At 39.7% G+C, this 21,915-nt stretch overlaps 1 protein-coding gene across 1 annotated transcript in view; it reads right to left on the reverse strand.

Moving 5' to 3' along the window:
• LOC127423623 (attractin-like protein 1) overlaps positions 1–21,915 on the reverse strand; it is a 165,667-nt gene that overhangs the window by 91,820 nt on the left and 51,932 nt on the right. The window contains exons 18-20 of the mRNA XM_051668087.1: positions 11,000–11,218; positions 7,549–7,686; positions 5,384–5,477 (exon numbers count right to left, since the gene is read on the reverse strand). Of these exons, the coding sequence (XP_051524047.1) occupies positions 5,384–5,477; positions 7,549–7,686; positions 11,000–11,218 (451 nt within the window). The remainder of the gene's footprint in view (positions 1–5,383; positions 5,478–7,548; positions 7,687–10,999; positions 11,219–21,915) is intronic.

Raw genomic sequence — 21,915 nt, forward strand, 5'->3', positions numbered from 1 at the left:
GGACTAAAATCACTTTATCCCCAAATGTTTGGTTGTTATTCAGAAATATCAGACCACTGAATGGTGCGATTGACCAATCACAAGAAAGTATAACAAATGCATAATGCCAACTTCTACCTGTTCTTCCCCACTTCCAACTTTTCACTTCTAAACTACACAATTCTAATATTCAAATATATACACCTAACCCCCCCTTCTATCACATACTGTAAATATCTTTGCCCTTAGCTTGCAGGAATCAAACTTTTATCATGCAGAGCCAGAGCATTCATATTTTTCTCAGAGTTGGTGATAAATATGAGAGGACAAGGTAGAATACACTTTTACCACGGTACAGAGGACACAGGACAAACTGCACCAGAGGCATTTTAAAACCTCTGCATATCATTCCCCTAGCCTTTAATCTGGATGACATTTCAGAAATGACTATTCTCTTTCTCTCCCATACACACTGCACATCAGAAAAAAAGGTTTCGAACATACATACCCACACACACATTGCACTCTGTAAGACTGACACATAATGCACTTGTACTCAGTATATTAATTTAATCTGCAGTGAGAGCACACCTACACACAGTGTATGCTTTAATGCACTCTCTCTATTCCTCTGTAGTGCCATAATTTTATCCCCATTTAGGTCACACCTGGAGTGCTGCAATGTATACAACACACTCCAATGATGATGGACTCTACAGTAATCAAGTATGATTTTTCTTCAAATTGCATCAATTTACTTTCTTTAATCACGTGTATCTTTCAAATTTCTCCTGTGTGCTTGTCGAGCTGTCGGCTGCTTGAGAAGGAGAGTGACAAGTTTCATTCACACTGAGGGCCTGGTCAAGATTGTGATAGGAAACTCCCATTTCACATCACACAATGTCAGCTCACTGAAGGGGGACCAGAGCTTGTGATCAGGGTAGTACATCAAGTCTTTAATCAACCATTTTGAGTGAGATAATATTTGTGTGACAAAAATGGTCCTGGTGCTTCATTATGGAGCTCGTTATCTGAGACGAGTAATGGCATCAGTCTGCTCTGAGTAAGGGAGGAGGGAACGAACAGAATGAGAAGAGAGAGAACAGAGGAGAGGAATAAACAGGAAGTGGTAACAGGCATCTCTGTGGCTGTGCACTTTGTCCTTGTGATGAAGACAAACTTGAATACATCATCAATGACCCTGTCTTGGCTCGATTGGGTTACACACAATTAAGAACATGCATCTACAGGAATGAGCATGTGCACATACACAAAGGCTGAACTGAAAACAACCTGTAAATAGTGCAAGAGTGATTATATATGGAACAAAACATTCAACATTTCAGCAAACAGAAAATATGCAAATGTATGCTGTGTGTGTGTGTGTGGGGGGGGGGGGGGGGGGGGGGGTTATTTAGCCATAATTTGGGGATAAAATTGACAATTCAGACAAAACCCCCATTTAATGACATCCAGGGACATCCTAAATAAAAAATAAAAAAAAAAAAGATTTCATAAATAAAGCAAATAATATATATTTTTAAATTCTGGATCCTGGGTAAAACACTAGAGCTTTTGGTGCAGAAAAGACTCCATTTAATATCAATGATTGATATGTTTGCTTGGTGCGAAAGTCGTTTTCAGAACCTGGGTGCATTTCCTTGGATTGCACTCAAGTCAGCTTTAAAATGGGGGTCTAATGTACAGTTAATAGCCACGTTTTCACTATCGGGGCAAATGAAGTCATGCTAGTGCATGCCAGAGCCAGTTGCATTTCCACTGTCACTTCTGGGGCTTCATACTGCCTCCTTGGGGTTTCCTTGGGGCTTGGGCTAAAGAAAGCCAACTAGGGATTGAGGTTGGGTCGATGTCAAAGGAGGAGTTTCGCTCAGTGAGGTCAGAGGTGTCAGCACAAAGATACTCATTACCTAATTTTTCATATCTAGCTACCAGCTTACTTTAACAGATCAACGGAGACTGGAGAATCGACAGTACTGGTCAGTAGTTGAAAACAGGGCTCTTCTGAATATTTGGACTGATGAAAATGTGCAACGTCAGATCGACGCCATCTGCCAGACGAAGACAAGATTAAGTATATTGTTGTGTATCCAGCGCACAGGTTCGGGAAAAATTAAAAAGAAATTGAGGGCAGAGTGCAAATCAGTGTTCATTTTGAGGGCTAGCTAATTTCCAGAGTCTGATACCTCAGCTTGAGTTTCCCTCTTGCTTGTGAAATGGGCGGGGTGTTTGACGTTGGCACCAGGGTAGTGCATTAAGGGCAATTTGAAAAAAATTTGATCTCAGTGATTTAGACCATGGCATTATTTTTGGTGCCAGACGGGCTGGTTTGAGTATTTCTGTATTTGCTGATCTCCTTATATTTTCACACACAACAGTCTCTAAAGTGTATAGAGAATGGTGTGAAAGACAAAAAAACATCCAGTGAGTGGCAGGTCTGTGGGTGAAACGGCTTGTTAATGACAGAGGACAGAGGAGAATCGCCAGACTGGTCCAAGCTGACAGTAACCCAAATAACCACACCTTACAACAGTGCTATGCAGAAAAGCATTTGTGAACACACAACACGTTTAACAATTGAGGCAGATGGGTTATAGCAGCAGAAGACCCCTCCAGGTACCACTACTGTCAGCTAAAAACAGGAAACTGAGACTGCAGTGGGCAGAGGCTCCCCAAAACTGGACGGTAGACGATTGGAAAAACATCGCCTGGTCTGACGAATCTCGACTTCTGCTGAGGTACACAAATAGTAGGCCCATTGCAGCCTCAGCTTTCTGTTCTTGGCTGACAAAAGTGGAACCCAGCATGGTCTTCTGCTGCTGTAGCCCATCCACCTCCAGGTTAGACATGTTGTGCATTCTGGGATGCTATTCTGCTCACTACAAATGTACAGAGCTCCAAGCCCGTATTGGCATGATTTTATGCATTGCACTGCTGCCACACATTTGGCTGATTAGATAATCGCATGAATAAGTAGGTGTAAAGTAGGGATGGATGGTTTTTAAAAAAAAAAAATGTATCAAGATTTTGCATAAAAACATTGCCAACACTATAGTTAGATATGTTGTAAATCCACCAAAGGCTGAATAAGGAAGAGAAAAATAATTCACTGCACTTGGCTTAATGCCGCTCCCGATCTGATCAGCTGCACGTGTGGCGCACTTCAAATGAACGTGACAGGTTAATAACACAGAGACTGATATAAAAGACAGTGGTAATATTCCCAGTACGATCATGCATGTATACACTGGCTTAAGACCATAACTAGCCTCGGTGTGTGCATGCTGATGAACAGTCTCCTTTCTTTTCTTTTTACACATTAAAAAGCGTTAGTTACATGAAAGTTACGGGGCCTTCATTTCAAATCATATGGATAGCCTATTTACAGGAAAATCAAATATCCACCACTCCTTCTACCATGATGGTTCAGACAGATGGCTTATTATTGCTTTGTTCTGTGACATGTTTCAAGTGTACTGCAGCTATAGCCAACATCTGGCAAGCGATAATTTTGACAAACTTTGCCAGGATAAATTATTTCATATTGCTGCGCTGCTCAGCATGAATCGCTAGAGGGTGTGTCTCTATCTGCAGGGGTTTATAAATATACACACAAATGGTTTGATATACAATGAGTACTTTCTAGAATAATTTATAATTTTTAGATATTGATTTCTAGATAACTTTCTAAAAAGACTTGGTTTAGATAAAATTAATACCTACACTGGCTAAGAAGTATTTTGCAGTTTTCTCATTTTATTCTATTATTTCTGAACATATGGATGTAATAGATTTGAATTTATTTTACATTTACTCTATGTTGACAACATCCCCCTGTGGTGCATTTGGTGCACTTGTATTTTTCTTGCACACCTTTGTTTCCTATAATGAAAAGAACTTGGATTTCTCTAACCAGGTTGCCTTGCATTCTAATAAAGAACATGCATTTTGAATCATGCTGGAGAACATTAAAAAGTGGAAAAAAATCGAATCGTGAATCGTCCATAAGATTGATACAAATTTAGATTTAACTTTTTTGCCATATCGCCCAGCCCTAGTGTAAAAGTGTACCTAATAAATGGCCAGTGAGTGTATTTCTTTCATATTGACTTTGGCAAGCAATTCACATTCTTTGCATCTTTTGCAATTCAACAGCAGCAGACAAATGTGCCATTCTGTGTGTGTTAGGTTATTTGACGCCTTCTACTACTGCATCATTACCTAACCATAGTATTGTTGTAAACATCTACTGATAGTACTAAGTGTCTCATACTCGTGTTGATGACAAAAATGTAATGTAGTACAGAGCCAAAAAATACGATATGAGAAGAGACCTGCAGAGACAGAGGCCATTGTTTCTTGTTTCCTGCCATATAAAACTGTTAAGAGATCAAGTGAGACCTTCTATAGGCTGCACATATTTTCATATGCCGGAACAACCCAGAACAAAGCAGCTATCATCTAGCGTTGTCCTAAAATCATACAAGCAAAGGCATTAACATCCTCTGCTGTAGCCATGAATGCAGAGCAACATCACAGCCTGGATTTCAAGCTGCTCACCAGCCACTGTTTCTATGACTGAAGAATCTGAGTGGTGAATTCAGTTCACACCCACGTCTCCTAAATAAGCATGACTGGTCAACCCACTCTTTAAAATTTCTCCATATACGTATAACAATGCAGGAACACTGTGAGTGAGGCACTTGTGTTTCATTATTCTCAAAGGGGAATTTAGTCAACGACACATGCCAGCACACTCCCACACCTCACCTTCACCTCCATTAGTGCTATTAAACTGTGCATGCAAGCACACACAATACGCTGCATCAGCACTGAGTGAGATTGTGGGTCAGCTTTAGCCAAAGGTGTGAGGACACATCACAGTTAAAATAAATGGACTAAATGAGAATTTGGATGGGTAAAGGCTTGTGTATGTGTGTGTCAGGTTTTGTCTACATTGTAGTGACCAAATGGGACAGCAAAAGGAAAACTGATAAATAAACATGCTAAATGTTTTAATTAAAATCTAAAACTACAAAAGGACTTCTGTGAGTGTTGGGTTTATGGGTAGGAGTATGGTTAGTGGATAAAAAATATCAATAGCTTAGCTAAAAAAAACAACAGAAATCAATGGAACCCACATGAAAGAAGAGAGCTGTTTAATGTTGCATTAACGTTGCATTGTTTATCATTAGACATTTTTTTTTTTTTTTATAGTTATTACAATTATCATGTTCTATTCCTTGTTCAGTTTCTGTTATCCTTGTTCTGTTTTTCAATGTAATTGCTTTGACAATATAAAACTTTGTTGTCATGCCAATAAAGCACTTTGAATTGAATTGAACTCAAAAACAAATGTCTGTGTGTAAGTGGCAGAGATACTTACAGTTGGCACTGGTCACCTTTGATTCCCTTGGTGGTGCAAAAGCATTTGCCTGTCAGCACCTGGCACAAGTTGGCATGGCCATTACATTTACAGGCTAGAAAAGAAAAAGAGAGTGAGAATGAGGCAGAAATAGGAGACAAGAAATATAATATTGAGAGAAAGGGGAGAGAGAGAGAGAGAAGCAAAATGTAAGAAATGGAGACTGAAGAGTAAGAACACAGCAGCTTAAATATTATTTAAATAAATGAAAAATGCACATGCTGCACTTTAACGAAATGGCTTGATCTCATTAGAACGGAATGTGATCTTCAATTTAACTACTGCTACATTAGAACAAGTAAAACTACATTTGACTCAACTAAACTTCCAAAACCAAAACATTCTCTACTGTAACATCACTGCCAAGTAGATCTGTCTGATCGAAACCTCAGACCAAACAAGTTGATAAACAGCAAGATCAACTTAAGAGGTGGCTTTTCTCTGTTCTCAAGTTCTGTTCTCTCAGAAGTGAGTTTGGCAGAATTACTTGAAATGAACACTTCAGGTTACAGTCCCCAGGCCACAACATCAATGATGAAAATCGAATTAATAGGTGCATTAATGCATTACCAATATGCTGCTCATGAACTCTAAGACCTTAACCACAGAGGTCAAGGAATACTCTCTATTTTCCATTTCATTCTCTGTTGATATGAACATTTGAAAAAAAGAATCTACATGGTTACCCCATGTGACTCTACCCTCCCTAGCAACCGGGCCAATTGTTTGCTTAGGAGACCTGGCTGGAGTCACTCAGCACACCCTGGATTTGAACTCGCGACTCCAGGGTTGGTAGTCTGCGTCAGTACTCGCTGAGCTACCAAGGCCCATTTATAATGTTTTTAGCACCAAAAACAAAACCATTTTTTAGCCTCTCTGTGACCCTTAGAATTAAACAGGCTCTGCTGCAATTACAAGCTGCAATAGCAATAAAGCGCTTTGACTTTTACAAGTTTCAGTATGTATTCGTATTACAATGAACTCTAATTTTAAAAGCAAGATTTGAGTCCTCATTTTGTGAGCCCTTTAAGAAGGTAATTAACATCATTAATAATAATATGCATGTTTGTATGTTCTCTTACATGATTGTGGGACATGACAGAGTGTGGTCCAAATTCAGAGTCTGTGAAACCACTGAGGAACGAACTTCAGTTTTGAAACTTTACAAACCAGGTGCCTATGTGTTCAGAATTATTCTGGCACTTATGAAAAATACTGGCTTTAAGTGCCAAAGCATTTTTATCTGTACTGAAATCCATTTCTGAGCAGCGACACACACACTCTTCATGCTGAGCTTACACCACTGGGGACCATCAGGGCTCTGTCAGGCTTTTGTCTGCCGAGCTACTATACATAGCAACATGTATAGGACCATTTCAATTCCACCTGAAAATGTGTCTTCTCCCACAGCATTTTACTTCCCGTTCCTGTAGGTCGTATTTCAAAGGTTCACACTGTTGTGAGCAAGAACACTTTTTGTAAGCTAGTAGGCTCTTGAGGGGAATGATGTCAACAATATAGGAAATATAATAGTGTCTAGCGTTTCTAGCACAGTTTCAGAACTGACAAAGTCATCCGTTCTAAAAGAAAAAAGTATTAAAGGAAAAGAGGCCTTGGGCAAAATTTTATAAAAACCCAGGAACACAAATCCATTTTCATACTAAAACAGCTTGCAAATAAAACAAAGACAATTTGGTTTGTACATGGAAGGTTCCTTTAAAGACACATTTTTTAGCTTCATTTCAGTCAGTTGCAACATATCTTCTGAAATATCACATGTTTTGTGATCACTACTTCTTAGAGTTAAGCCCTTTGGTGGGAGTGTTGTCTCATAACTGTGAGCATAATGGGGTATGACAGCATATCCCTTTTCACACAGGATCACAGTGCTGTGCTGTAAACTGACATCTCCAGGCCAAAAGAAGAAAAACAAATTAAGTGCATGTTTGTGAGCTTACTTTTCCCCTCTGGCAGTGCACTCACCTGTATGACCTTAACACCAAACACTTTCAGTGTGTGATAATCACGTGTGGGATAGTGTGTTTTTATTTTAGTATGTGTTCTTTGCTCTATTACCAAGCATAGTGGAGTATCAAAATGCCACTAGCAGGTGCAAATATTCTCACCTTGGCACTTTCCGCCATTGGTTGGGTCTCCATGGTAACCAGGCAAGCATGTGTCACAGTGAGGGCCAGTGGTGAGGTTACGGCACTGCTCGCACACGCTGCCGTTCACACAAGTGCTGTGGCCGTTGCACTGGCATGCTGCGAAATATCAGCAATACATCAGGTGAAATGTATTTTTATTTTTTCACAAATATTTGTGCAATACAATTTGTAAGGTAAGGAATAACTTTAATTAATGTGTTATATAAACTGAAAGTCACAAAATTTTGGGTTTCATTTGACAAAAAATAAAAGGTCTTTATAGGTGTACTCAGTAAAATTTTTCTCACTAAAAAGTTTCACTCCTAAAGCCGTGGTTCTCAAACCTGTCCTGAAGCCCCTCAACATAAACACACCTGATTCAACTTATCAGCTCATTAGTGGCATTCCAAGACATAGGGTGCTTCTCATTTCCTAAATTGTGCATCCTCGTTTCCTCGCTCCTCCGTCCTCAAGCCTGTGACCTGGAAACCAATCGAAGTCCGCCATCATGAAGGATGTATCATTTCTCTAAATGCACTGCGAGGAGGCAAGGACAGAGGAAGCTTACCAAGGATGCTTGAGCTTGGAAACACAGGAGCATCCTATGCGGAAGACTATTTGGTCGAAGCACCAGATGCACGCACGTATCCTCCCCCTTTACATCTGACACAGTAGTTTTAATTCATATATCACCTTTGCAGTTTAAATAAACCATAACTGACACACACTTCAACAGGACATCTTGAATTATTTGGATTTATTATGAATTTATTAATTATTGTCAATAACATAACAGCAAGCGGTCCGAGGTACTGCAGCTGTGCTAAAACACGCTCTGAGGTGACGCACGTGTGAGCAGGACATCCGTCTTGCTTTGATTCCTCCGTCCTCGTTTCCTTTCCTCATTTCTTAAGAGGGTGGAGCTAGGAAGTGAAGAAAGGAAAGGAAACGAGGATGCACAATTTTACAAATGAGAAGCACCCATAGGGTGCATCTAAATCAGCTCCCTTGTTCAGTAGTCAGGGCACTGATCAGAAAGTCGGCCATTTTAAGGGCTGTCTCAATAGCAAAATTGTTCCAGGGTACTAAAACGTTCCATCCCTAATATATATATATATATATATATATATATATAAATATCACACAGTGCACTGTAAAAACCAGAGAGTATCGTTGCTCACTATGTTCCCTTACCAGAAACTTCATCATGTCTTCTGAAGTCTCTCAAGTCATTGGAAGATGAGCACAAGTATAAAACTATGAAGTCAAAGCCTAGTTCTGTCTTTAAAAGAGATGTTGTTTGTCATGTCTTTCATCCATTACAATGAAAGGGAAACAATCTTATAAATATTAGGGTTGTTAAAAGTAATAAACACTCCTGTATATTTTTATTTCTTTAATGTCATTTATCTTTCATAATAACACTGTACATTAGAATATCTTCAAAGTAAATGAACCACAGTGTATTTATACAGCGACTGTGCCGATTAACAACAGCTGTGCTTCAGTGCTGAGCTCGTTATCTTGTCGCAAGTAATTGGCTGAGTTCGGAATGGCTTCCTACCCATACTACTCCTTCTACTTCTGCCATATGTGTCTATGGCAAAAATAGTATGAGTAGTATGGTAGTATGCAATTCCGAACTCAGTAATTTAGTAATAAGTCTCCAATGTTCAGTGTATAAACACCCATACCAGTGCCCGAATTTATGTTCACGATATACTGATTCATGACATAGGGAGCTGATTGAGACCCACCCTTAAACTGGGTGTGTCAGAAAAGGGTGAAATGCAAAATATGCAGCACTAGACAGCCTCCAGGACTGGTTTGAGAACCACTGTCCTAAAAGAAATGAATTGTGATATTAAATAATATGTATAAATTCATGATCACTCAGGTGAGATGAAGACTCCACTCATATCAGTAACCGTATAAAAAGTTTCATTCTACATGGAGAGGGTCCACTCATGGAGTCTGCCTTGTTAGGATCACCTGACCAGACAAATACTACTCACTTCATCTAAGTAACCACCCTGTTATTGGACACTTTTAGTCATGGATTAATTAATCATTGCTGACAGTGTATAGTTAATTTCTACAGAAGCATTTGTAACTTAAAACTATTGCATTTGAATTACGCTGTATCCAAGCCCCTAGGTGTCAGTGTCCAAGTCCAAGGAGACAAACACAAAAATTACTGAGTATACCTTTAAAGGTGACGTGTATAATTTCTGAGCCATTAGCCCCACCACACAGAATTATAAAAATATATTTTTAAACCTCCATTCGTCTGTGATTGTCTAATCGCAGGCTTAACCATTGGTTAAGCCAATCGGGACAATCAATAAAAAAGACTGAAATTTCGTTTGGTGCCACTAGTGTACAAAACCACTGTCCATAAAAACATCCTGTACCTACTGTGCATGCAAATGTACTTAAAAGGATAGTTCCCCAAAAATGAAAATTCTTTCATCATTTACTCACACATGCTATCCCAGATGTATATGACTTTCTTTCTTCAACAGAGCACATTTGAAGAAAAATAGAAAAAATATCTTAGCTCAGTATGGTCCTTAAAATGCAAGTGAATGGTGATTTGACCTTTGAAGCTCCAAAAAGCACAGACAGTCAGCATAAACGTCATTCATTTGACTCCACTGGTTAAATTAATGTCTTCTAATGCAAAACGATCACTTTTGGTGTGAAAAATAGCAATATTTAAGCACTTTTTAACTATAAATGAATTGCTTCCGGTCAGCAGCAGTATACGCATTCACGAGAGGGTGGAGCTCACGTGGACTTGTGTGACGTATTCGCGTTGGTATGTTCGGACGTAATCTCACATTTTTCTCTCGGTTGAGACATCCAGGATGAGCACAGAAATGCACAATTGTGAGTAAACATACAGATACAAATACAGATCTAAGCCAAAGCCAATGGAGCTTCTGTACAGCGTTCCTCTTACTCAGTTGTAAACAGCACCGCTCTTCCGGGTGTGTTTTCGCACATACGTCTGTTCTCGCATGAACATGCCAACGTGATTACATCACAAGCGTGTACTGCTGCTGACCGGAAGCAATGATTTATAGTTAAAAAGTACTTGAATATTGATCTGTTTCGCCAAAAAAGTGATTGTTTTGCTTTAGAAGACATTAATTTAACCAGTGGATTCGTATGGATGACGTTTATGCTGACTGTCTGTTTTCTTTGGAGCTTCAAAAAGAGCTTCAGGTCATATCATCTTCCACTTGCATTTTAAGGACCAAATAAGATATTTTTTTTCTATTTTTCTTCAAATGTGTTCTGCTGAAGAAAAAAAGGAATACACACCTGGGATGGCATGAGGGTGAGTAAATGATGAGAGAATTTTCTTTTTTGTGTGAACTAACCCTTTAAGAGAGTGTGTTGTGTGTACATGGGTAGTTCTCACCAGGACATTGGATGAAGGCCCACTCAAAGCCTCGTTCTTTTGGGCAGAGTCCTGCCTCCAGCACCATGTCTTGGCTGTGTTTGGACGTGCTCTTCATGGGTCCACGATACGAGCCCTCCATACACTGTCCTCGGCCTGTGTTACTGGGGTCCCCACACCAGCCACAGTCAGGCTGTTCCAAACACTGACCACATGTACGCAAACCAGAGCAGTTTTGAGCTGCAAAGAGGGAGAACAGAGAGAGGCAGAGCCATTAAAGAGAGATTGATTTGGACAAAATAAAAAATGCAAAACAGGTACAACTGCTCAAATAAATTGTCAGACTCACACATGGCATATCATGCATTAGATTTTGTCATTTGTTCTTAAATACCAACAGAGAGTTACTTCCAAAGACTTAACATTAATCGCTCTCACTAAACAGCACATCAGAGCCATGCATTTTAGTCTCTTTCAGTTTGATCACATCTCTTAGGATCTTAAACCACTTCTTTAGACCAAAGCATTACATAAAGTGTGTTCAGGGTCTGGCAATGGCAGCACTAACAGTGAAAAAGCACATTGCTAGTCTTTATGCTAGCAGTTTATGGATCCTGAACTGCAGGAGTTGGCTTAACCTCAATAGCACCATTCCATTTGATTCAAATCACTGTTTTAAGGGTGAGGAGATGTCTAGGTGTGTTAGGATTTGAATACAGATGAGACGTCGTCTCTGGAAAGAAAAAAAGCACCCCTGCTGATTCAAATTCTCACTAGTCACATATTCACAGAAGCAAATAGATTGGCGCCCCCTGATGTGATAATCATAGAAAAAAGACCAAAAGTGACCTTACTGGCAGGGCAGCTAGCAGATACAGTCTCATTGCTTTTAAAGTCAATGTAAAATGAACCTATTACATTAATATAATACAGTATGTACAGGGGTGTAACAAGTTTATCGTTAAATGATACATAGCTGTTAAAAAACATGACCATGCGCATCATGGACATAGGCCATTTATTTTTTAATACTTTTTTTTATTATTTTAGCGTCTGTTTCCAACCAATATGTGTGATGTCCTAATGCCTACGTAACACAGGCTTACAAAAGGAAATCTCTTCATTGCACACAAGAGCTCTAACAGCTCTAGCAGTTGCACACAAGCAGCCACTGGTGTTGTACGATGAGTCTGGATGAAACTGCAGAAACTGAAACTGAAACCATAAGCAAATGTAATACAGGGAGCACCAGGAGCGGGAGAGAGATGCGCTTTTCAGCGTGAGGTATCAATGTCTGTTTGAAGTGCGAGAGTGATCTGCTCTGACTGAGTGAGAGGAAATTAAAGTTTACAGAGGTTTAATAATGCCATATTAATATAATATATATAATGCTAAATATTATGTATAATAATGCTATGGGGGAATACAATCCTAATGTCATATATCACGTCTGATTTGATTTTTGATCAGTAAATTATTATTATTTAACTGGATAAGCATGCACTTCCATTAAATATCTATTTTTAAAAAGAAAATTTAGATGTAATCGGGTACAATATTATTTTAGAAAAATTCAATTTTAATTTAAAATATTTTAAATGTACACTACCGGTCAAAAATTTTGAAACACTCATTCTTTATTATAATTGGTTTTTTTTTTTTTTTTTTTTTCACATTTTAGAATAATAGTACAGCCATCAAAACTATGGAATAACATAAATGGAACTATGAGAATTATGTTGTGATTAAACAAAATCCAAAATAAATCAAAACTGTGTTATATTTTAGCATCTTCAAAGTAGTTACCTTTTGAGTTCCCATCTATGTTAGGCACTTATTGGCTGCTTTTCTTTATTATTTTATTTTATTTTATTATTTATTATTATTTTATTTATTTATTTTTTATTAAATTTTAGTATTATAATGAAATAAATGTATATGGTGGCACAATTATATTTTGTCTACAAAACTAATTTCAAACATTTAAGCATACGCCTTCGGCTCAAAAGATTTTTAAGATCATGAGAAGCATTTCAGTCAAATGTTTCAAAATTTTTGACCGGTAGTATACATAATCAGTGACAAAGTGCAAGCAGCATATGTATTTAACATAATTCCTTATTTTCAGTAAGCAGAATTATTAGCTAATATGTAGGGCTGGGCGATAAAACGGTATCGGTATTTATTGACGGTACATCTTTATCGATAACGATATAAAATATGTTTGATATAACGCTCGATAGTTTCACTTAAATGCATTAAAATGTAAATAGACATGAAGTTTGGTTGCATGAACAACCCTCAAGCATGCTCCGTCCCTGGATCATAAACAGCCTATCATATGGCTTGATAAAGGAGCGTGCTACGAGTGACAAGCAAACAGCCAATAACAAGTTGCATTGCTGTGGGGTTCGGTTGCGCAATCGCCAAGTGACATCAGAACACACGAACACATGCGAAAATGAGTGCCATGCCTGCAGGCGATGAGGAGATTGTGAATGAAAAGGACATGTCAGCTTGCCAGTGTGGCAGTTTTTTGGTTTCTTTATGTCTGACCAACATCAGAACACCGTTGTGTGTAAGCTTTGCTTCCACCCTTTGGAATATGCAGCTTGTCGTCCACCACGACCTACATCTACCTCACCTCAACAAACAATCCACAAGCAGTCCACGAGAGGTACTCGGAAACAATGCCTTATGAGAAATCCTCCAAACGATACAATGATATAACACTTATTTATTTAATCTTCATATAAGATCTAAGAAAGAAGATATATGTTTACATTTTTTTTTTTTTGACTGTTAAAACTACAATTATTTTTTTGTTTGCCTTAATAGAGTGGGTAAATTAAAAAAAATACAGTGGTGAAATTCAAACCTTTTTTCTACTGGTCTTTGTTTAAAAAAGGTTATTAAAATGTAACAATAATTATCAATACCGAATGATATGAAACATTATACTGTGATACATTTTTTAGCTGTATTGCCCAGCCCTACTAATATGTCCATTTGGTGTCCATTGTCCTGTTTTGGGCTGATTTTTAGTCCCAGTACATATTTGATGGATTATTTAGCACTTTTAAGAACAGAACTTTAGGAAAGGAATTGTTTTGCATTTGTCTTTAAAGTAATAATAATAATAATAATAATAATAATAATAATAATAAAACTTTCAAGCTTAACTTTACTTGATTCAGGCTTAGTTTAAAGAATTGTGAACTGAACCGAACGATGAGTTCAGTATCGTGAACCGAATCGTGAGATGAGTGAATCATTACACCCCTATTAATATATGTTCCAGGTCTTAATGTAAGCAATTCATCAGGTTTACTGTGTTTTTCCAGATACATTGTTTTTTGTCTTTGCAATCTTTCATGAAAATGTAATAACTTGCTCCGCCTCAGAAACGTCTTTCCTTTTCGATTGACCGATTGAGTCGAAAATCACCAAGCACTTTTATTGTTATACCTCCCTCCTCCAATCACCTGTCATATAGAGACAATTTCACAATCAAATCCTGATGGATAATATAAAGACATGTTTTCTTGATGAACATCCTATTTAAATCAAAAATAATTAAAATTACAGAAATAAAATAGGTTGTGAAATGCAAACCCAGTTTCACGTGGACTTAAATATACAGAACTGCATGCCAATGTAGACATGCTGAAAGACAACTGAATAGAGGGAGAGGGAGAGAGAGGGAGAGAGAGAGAGAGAGAGAGAGAGAGAGAGAGAGAGAGAGAGAGAGAGAGAGACAGACAAGTCAAATAGCTGATCTCCGGCAGTGCGGCAAGGACAAGATGCAAACCATTCTCTAAACAAACGACCGTCAGCCCACCTAGATTTAAGAGCAAATTTATCAGACTGCTTCAATAAAGGGGTCGACACACACACATAAGCTCTCCGCAAAAACACACACTTTCATGAATGTGAGTCAAACTCATCCAGGCATGCTCCAACATAGACAAAGCACCTTGAAGAAAAAAAAACACTTTGCAAAAAACAAATACCAAGAAGAAATAGATCTTTAAAATTGTCCTGACACAGGCCGGGGCTTATAGCGGAGCAGCTGAAAAGCTAAGTAACTATCACTTCGATGGAGAGATACATTTTGGTGACAAAAAGGTTTACTCAGTTGGACAGATTTTCAGAGTAGTACCACCTATATTTGCCAGAGAGCTTTTAATTCATTTTCCATCAGACGGAGCATAACTGAAGTTATATCAGTAAGTCTAGGCCTGTCATAAAGACCATAGACAGACAGTGTCAATGCGTCCCATTTTCTGAGAGTGGAATAAGATATTATGATCACTTTAAGCCTCTGGTCTGAAGGACAAACATAACATGCCATTTTTGTAATCACACAGGAAATGCACACTGCTGTGTACCAATAAATGTCACAGGAAAATGGTTTTCTCCAACAGAAGCAAGTAACATATTATAAAATACAGTATGAAAATGTGCACTACATATCAAGCAAAGTGAAAAGAAATCAGGAGCATTAAGGTGTTTGCGAGATGTCAAGGCCACTTTTTCTTTGAACAATATTTCCGCCCAATTATGCAGTTTGTGATCACGTTTACCTTGAAGCTTCTCTCACTTAGCGTGCCGACATGTGCCATTAGAATTCATTCTTGAATGGCCAAGAGGGAAGAGCGAATGCATAGGCAGACAAATTGAAACACTAATTGCACATTACAGATGGATCAGAGGACAAGCAGTTCAGCTAATGGGATGAAACAACAGATCTGATAGAGATGAAGAATTCACAGAACTATAGGTTACTCACGTAACCCCGGTTCTCTGATAAGAGGAATGAGGTATTTCACTATGGGAATTAGACTCAGGCATATCTTATACAGGAAGCAATGACACCACATCTGTCAGCTGACAGACCAATCACAGCAGTGATATGGGAGCCCCACCTCCCTATACAAGACACCGCCACAGGGGAGTCGCGTGGCACCATGCGAGGGTCGGACGTGTGAACGGCGAGCTCTGTGTACTTTGCTAGTTTTAATACTTTTTATGTCATAAAAGTATGGTGAGATTCGATACACTCTGATTCTTAACAGTTCTAGGAAGACAATGTCAAAGAATTCAAAATCCTCAGGCTCTGGGACATTAAAAGACACTTACGTGCTCAAGCTGAAGCCCCTGAGCAGTAGGCCGAAAACCCAGGACTCAATTTGGCCAGTGAGGTGAAAGATTCAGCGTCAACTGTTGAACATGTCGGCAGTGCTGATGAAGGTCGTTGCTGACTTGGAGGATCTTGCTGTAATACGTCGATCGATCACTGCCAAGGAGACGAAATTCACTGAGATGGATACAAGAACGGCAGATGTTGAGAAACGGATCAATTATCTGGAGTCATCGGAGAGGGAATTAGCTGCTAATCTTCTAGCGACCAAGACAGATTTGGAGTGCATCTGGGAAAAGTTGGAAGACCTTGAGAATCGTAACCGGTGAAACAACGTCCGAATTGTCGGAATTCCTGAGAATGAAGAAGGCCGAGATATGGTGAAATTCCTAGACAGGCTCTTCCCGAGTCTGCTCGACATAACATGCCATAAGCTGGAAATCGAGTGAGCTCACAGAGTTCCGGCTCAGAGATCCGCGGAAGGAGACAGGCCCCGATCAATTCTGGCCAAATTTCTGAGATCAGCCGATAAAGATCTCGTGTTTCGCAAGATGAGGAGTAAAGGGAGGCTTTTTTGGAAGAACCACAGCATTTTCTTGTTCCCAGACTTGCAAATTCGACAAGAGAGAAACATGATCAATTCAAGGAATGCAAGAAACTCTTACATCAGCAGAAGGTCGCTTTTGAACTGATGTTCCCAGCCAAATTGAGAATAGATACTAAGGATGGCTGCAAAATATTTACATGCCCACAGCAAGTCAATGGAATGAGTAAGTCATTGTGTGAAACTCTCTATGCAGCCGAGTGGGCCAGAAAAACATTCACTTGACAGTCCAAGGAAACTGAGTGCCTTTTTTGTTTCTTTTTGTGCTGGTTCCACCTAGCGGCTGGAGTATGTTTTGTGGGATAACACTCCTTTGGGACAGTTTGTGGATGAATCTGCACGTTCTTTGTGCTTATGCCTCCTAATGACTGGAGTTCGATTTGTGGAATATTTCTTGCAAAACATTGGAGTGATTAGGGCATTTGTTGCACTCATGTAACAGCCGAGTGGGCCTGACTCACTTAACATTCACTTGACTATCTGAGGAAACTGAACGCCTTTTTTGTCTCTTTTTGTGCTGGTTCTGCCTAGCGGCTGGAGTTTGTTTTATGGAGTGTTTTATACACACCTTCGGGACAGTTATGTGGATGAATCTACACGTTCTTTGTGCTTATGCCTCCTGTTGGCTAGAGTTTTTTTTTAATAGATTATTTTCTGTTGTGTAATTCTGTCTCACAAAATTTGTATAGAAGCACCAGACTTGAGCAATCCAATGGCAGAGTTGTCGCGGGGGCTCTCATAGGCGTACATGGGCTGTTTGAGTTTAGAGGGATGAACGCCAGTTGGCGCTTTCGTGTGCGGGGTTAAGGTGCACGTTTTTCTTTTTTCTGTGTTATTTGTTCAGGGGAGGGGGGGGAGTTTGGGGTTTGAATGTTGCACTAATGTTGGAATGTGGTTATAATTTTATTTTTGACACACAATCTATTTTTTCTATGTCAAATGTTAATATGAGTGGACTGTCTCTATCCACGTGGAATGTGAATGGGTTGGGGCACCCCATAAAAAGAAGGAAAGTTATTTATTTTCTTAAACGTAAGAACCATATTGTGTTTCTTCAAGAAATGCATCTTTCCCCACAGGAAGCTGAAAAATTTAGGAAGATATGGGATGGACATGTTTTCTTTAGTGCTGGCTCAAGTAAGAGTAAGGGAGACATTACATTGATAAGTAAGCATCTACAATTCAAATGTCTCAAACAGACTAATGTTAAATTAGGAAGACTCATCGTTTTAGCAGAAAATAAGGGGCAAAGGTTGATTTTGGCTAATATTTACGCACCTAACGCTGATGATCAGGGCTTTTTTTTTATAGATCTTGAAGGGATGTTGTAAGCCGCTGGCACCCCTCATGATATAATATTGGGAGGAGACTTTAATCTTTTGATGGACTCATTCCTAGATCATAGTGAAGCAAAAGTGTGTAAGCCCCCTAGAGCAACATTGATGCTTCACAGGATGTATAAAAATCTTGGTCTTACAGATATTTGGAGACTTTTGAACACATCTAGTAGGGTCTATAAATTTTTTTCACCAGTCCATAAGATTTATTCTAGAATAGATTTTTTTTATTTCATCCGTTGTTGATTGCTTAATTGGAAACATCTTAGTCTCAGATCATGCCCTGCTGAATTTAGCCACATACGGACAAAAAAAATCATATAGTTGCCACTTTAATGTATCCCTTTTGCAAAATCCTGAATTCCAACAAATGTTAATGGCCGAAATCAATGTTTATATGGAGACCAATTTGTCCTCAGTATCCTCTGTGAGCGTGGCTTGGGAGGCACTTAAGGCAGTTCTTAGGGATCAGATCATACAGTATACCTCATTCACCAAAAAAATCCAAAGCATGAGAACTCGTGGAACTGGAAGGGAATATTAAAGGTACCGAGGCAGAGCTGAAGCGCCGAATGTAGTCTGATAGCCCAATGCCTTCCAGTGGCCCAAACAGGGCAATAAATATTTGGGCATTTTATTCCCAGCAAATTTGTGTGATTTAGTTAAGAGTTAATTTTGACTGCTTAATTAAAAGGTTTTCAAGCGATGTGGGCAGGTGGGCTTCATTACATTTATCTATGCTTGGGAAGGTTAATGTTATTAAAATGAATTGTATTCCAAAATTCAACTACCTGCTACAGTCTCTCCCTGTAGATGTCCCCCTCTCTTATTTCAAGCAATTTGATAGCATAGCGAAGTCCTTCATTTGGAATGATAAGCATCCCAGATTACATTTCAATAAGTTACATAGGCTGATTGACAAAGGTGGGCTAGGCCTACCCAAGATTTTGTTTTATTATTATGCATTCGGTCTCAAACATCTGGCTCATTGGTCGCTTCCACCTGAGAGAGCCCCTCCTTGGTTTTGTACTGAACAGGAAGTTCTTGCCCCTATTTTGATATTGCAAAGCCTTTCTATTAAACTAACCGGAGAAGTTATGTCACACCCCGTTATCTTGCATTTGCACGCGGTATGGACAAAAGTGTCCAGAGTGTTTAATTCGGACATTTATTTAAATGCTGCCTCGAGCAAATGGCTGAACCCAAAATTCCGTATGAATAAGTCCCTTTCTGCTGGTCAGAGTGGATTGTGAGAGAGGTTAATATGCTCAGTGACCTATATGAGAGTGGAGTGTTGAGATCTTTTCAGGATTCCCAGATCTCTTTAGGTATTTACAGCTGTGCCACCAGCTCTGTACTATTTTTGGGAGTAGCATACACCCTCCTAAAGCTGCAGATACTCTAGAAGTGGTGATTACTGCTTTTGGAAAAGGTCATGAGGCATCAGTGTATTACTCCCTGTTAATTCAGAGTCTGGGGGACAGAGCTTCAACTTCTCTCAAGAGATTATGGGAGAAAGATTTATACATGGTATTGGAGGAGGGAGTGTGGGCTAGGATTCTAAAAAATGTCAAGTCTACATCTAGAGATTCAAGGGTGTGTAAGATTTTGCATCGATTCTATTGGACCCCCTCTAGATTGTATATGCTTGGTCTTAAAGACACACCCACCTGCTGACGATGCCAATCAGAAGACGGGGACACAACCCATGTTTTTTGGGGATGTGTTAAGATCCAAGAATTTTGGTTGAGGGTTTATGTGTGACGTATTGGACACTCAATTTTAATTTTGCCCCAGACTCTGCATCTTAGGTGATGGGGCGGTCATTAATATTGGGGATAGTCACTTAAAAAGTTAGTTCCTAGCCGGAGTTATGGTTGGCAGACAAATTATCCTTAGGGGGTGGAAGACGGCTGGGGCACCCTCATTTCGGGAGTGGTGCGGGGAAATGGGCGGGGTGGCAGCATTTGAGGAGGTGATTTTTAGAAGGCTGGGAAAATGGGATTGAAAGTGGGGTGGATATTTGACTTTTTTGGAGGGTTCTCGAGGAGGGGCAATGGAGAGGGATTTTTAGTTTGATGTGTATGTGCATTCTTGATTTTTGAAAGTATATTTTTTTTATGCTCTAATTGTAAGTGACCACTGTAGTGCGTGTATGTGTGGGGTAGGGGGAATGTTCGGGGGGAGAGGTTTAATGTATATAATTTATTCCGTATTTTATGTTGTGTTTGTCTGTCTTGTGGATGGAATCAATAAAAACTGTTAATAACAAAAAGACACTGCCACAGGTCTCTTCTTCTTTCTCCACATATCTCTTCTCCATGCCACTACAAGGAGGGAAGTGTGGTGAGCTATCTCACTCCTGTTATCAGAGAACTGATAACAGATAATTTCTCAATTTTTTATTTTTTTTCTGCACTTATATAGTGCCTTTTTTAACCTTAGAAGTTCTACAAAGCGCTTTACACTGTGTCTCATTCACCCATTCTCACACACACTCACATATCAATGACAGCAGAGCTGCCATGCAAGGCACATGTCCAAGGACACTTCGGCATGTGGAATCATGTGGGCCGGGAATCGAACCACTAACCCTGCGCTTAGTGGACAACCCGCTCAACCACATGAGCCACAGCCACCCCATTTGTTCAATATCTCACTTTGGGATATAGCCGACCATTAACCGACTTGTAGTGTCCAATGTACATCCACCTAATCAATTTGCAAAGAATGGATGGGGGGGGGACAAAATAAAACACTTGTTTCCTCAACGCCTTAGTTCGCTCCACGTACAAACATAGAGTACGAACTGGACACAGACAATTAAGCCGTGGTGGGTCGCTCACCTTAGGCACAAAAGCTGGATTCATTTTAAGAGTTACTCTCGACAAATCCGCGGCAAAGCACATACAACAGTGATGCACCGCCAAAGAATGGACTTCATTAACTCACTTTGCTGTCGTCAGAGCCAGTAACAAAGCTGCTGTGGTGGGTGGGGGCAAGCGACGATGGTGCGGAGCGAGGCCAGGAGAATTATCTTGCCTAGCTGTTGGTGATTGCAGTGTTGGCGAGCGAGGGATAAAGCCGCAAGAAGACACAGAGAGAGAGAGAGACACAATGAAGCTGTGTGTGTGGTTGAGAGCTGCTGCTGAAAAGCAGAGCAACTGTGTGGTCAGTGAGCTGAAATGCCACTAAGGTGTGTGATGCTGAAAAGCAATATGTGAATGGGAAGACACTGAAAAGTGTTAAAATAAATGTTGTATGTTTGGATGTGCACCCGGCACCTGCTTCCATATTCCAAAATGAGAATAGGTCTTTCACAGCTACCTTTAGTGAAAGAAGCTTCAGTTCCATACTTTTAACTGGCTCAAAGTGAGGCTGAGGAAGCGCGTTCAGAACCACGGACAGATCCCATGACGGAACTAGCAGTTTTGACACCCTGTTCAATCGCTGAGCGCCCCTCATAAACCTGCAAACAAGCGGGTGTTGACCTATTGTACTCAAGTCAATTCCCACATGACAGGCCAATATGGGAGCGAGATAAACCTTGAAAGTAGAAAAGGCCCTGCCTTTACCCAAAAATTCCTGAAGAAAACCCAAAATGTCATAAAAATGGAACAATGTGTCAGTGTGCACACCACTGCTCAAACACACTCCATTTCCGACCATATGCGGAGCACGTTGAGGCAGCCCTCATGCTCTGAATCATTTCAATCACCCTCGGGGGTAAACTGTGACACTCAAATTTAGCCTCTCACAGGCCAAGCCCAAAGAGCTACTCGGTCCGGGTCGGGGTGAAATATTTCCCCCGTGCTTACGACAGCAAGTCCTTGCACAGCGGGAGGGGGCCAAG

The sequence above is a fragment of the Myxocyprinus asiaticus genome, chromosome 32 (assembly GCF_019703515.2).
Source record: "Myxocyprinus asiaticus isolate MX2 ecotype Aquarium Trade chromosome 32, UBuf_Myxa_2, whole genome shotgun sequence".
In the NCBI taxonomy this organism is placed as follows: domain Eukaryota; kingdom Metazoa; phylum Chordata; class Actinopteri; order Cypriniformes; family Catostomidae; genus Myxocyprinus; species Myxocyprinus asiaticus.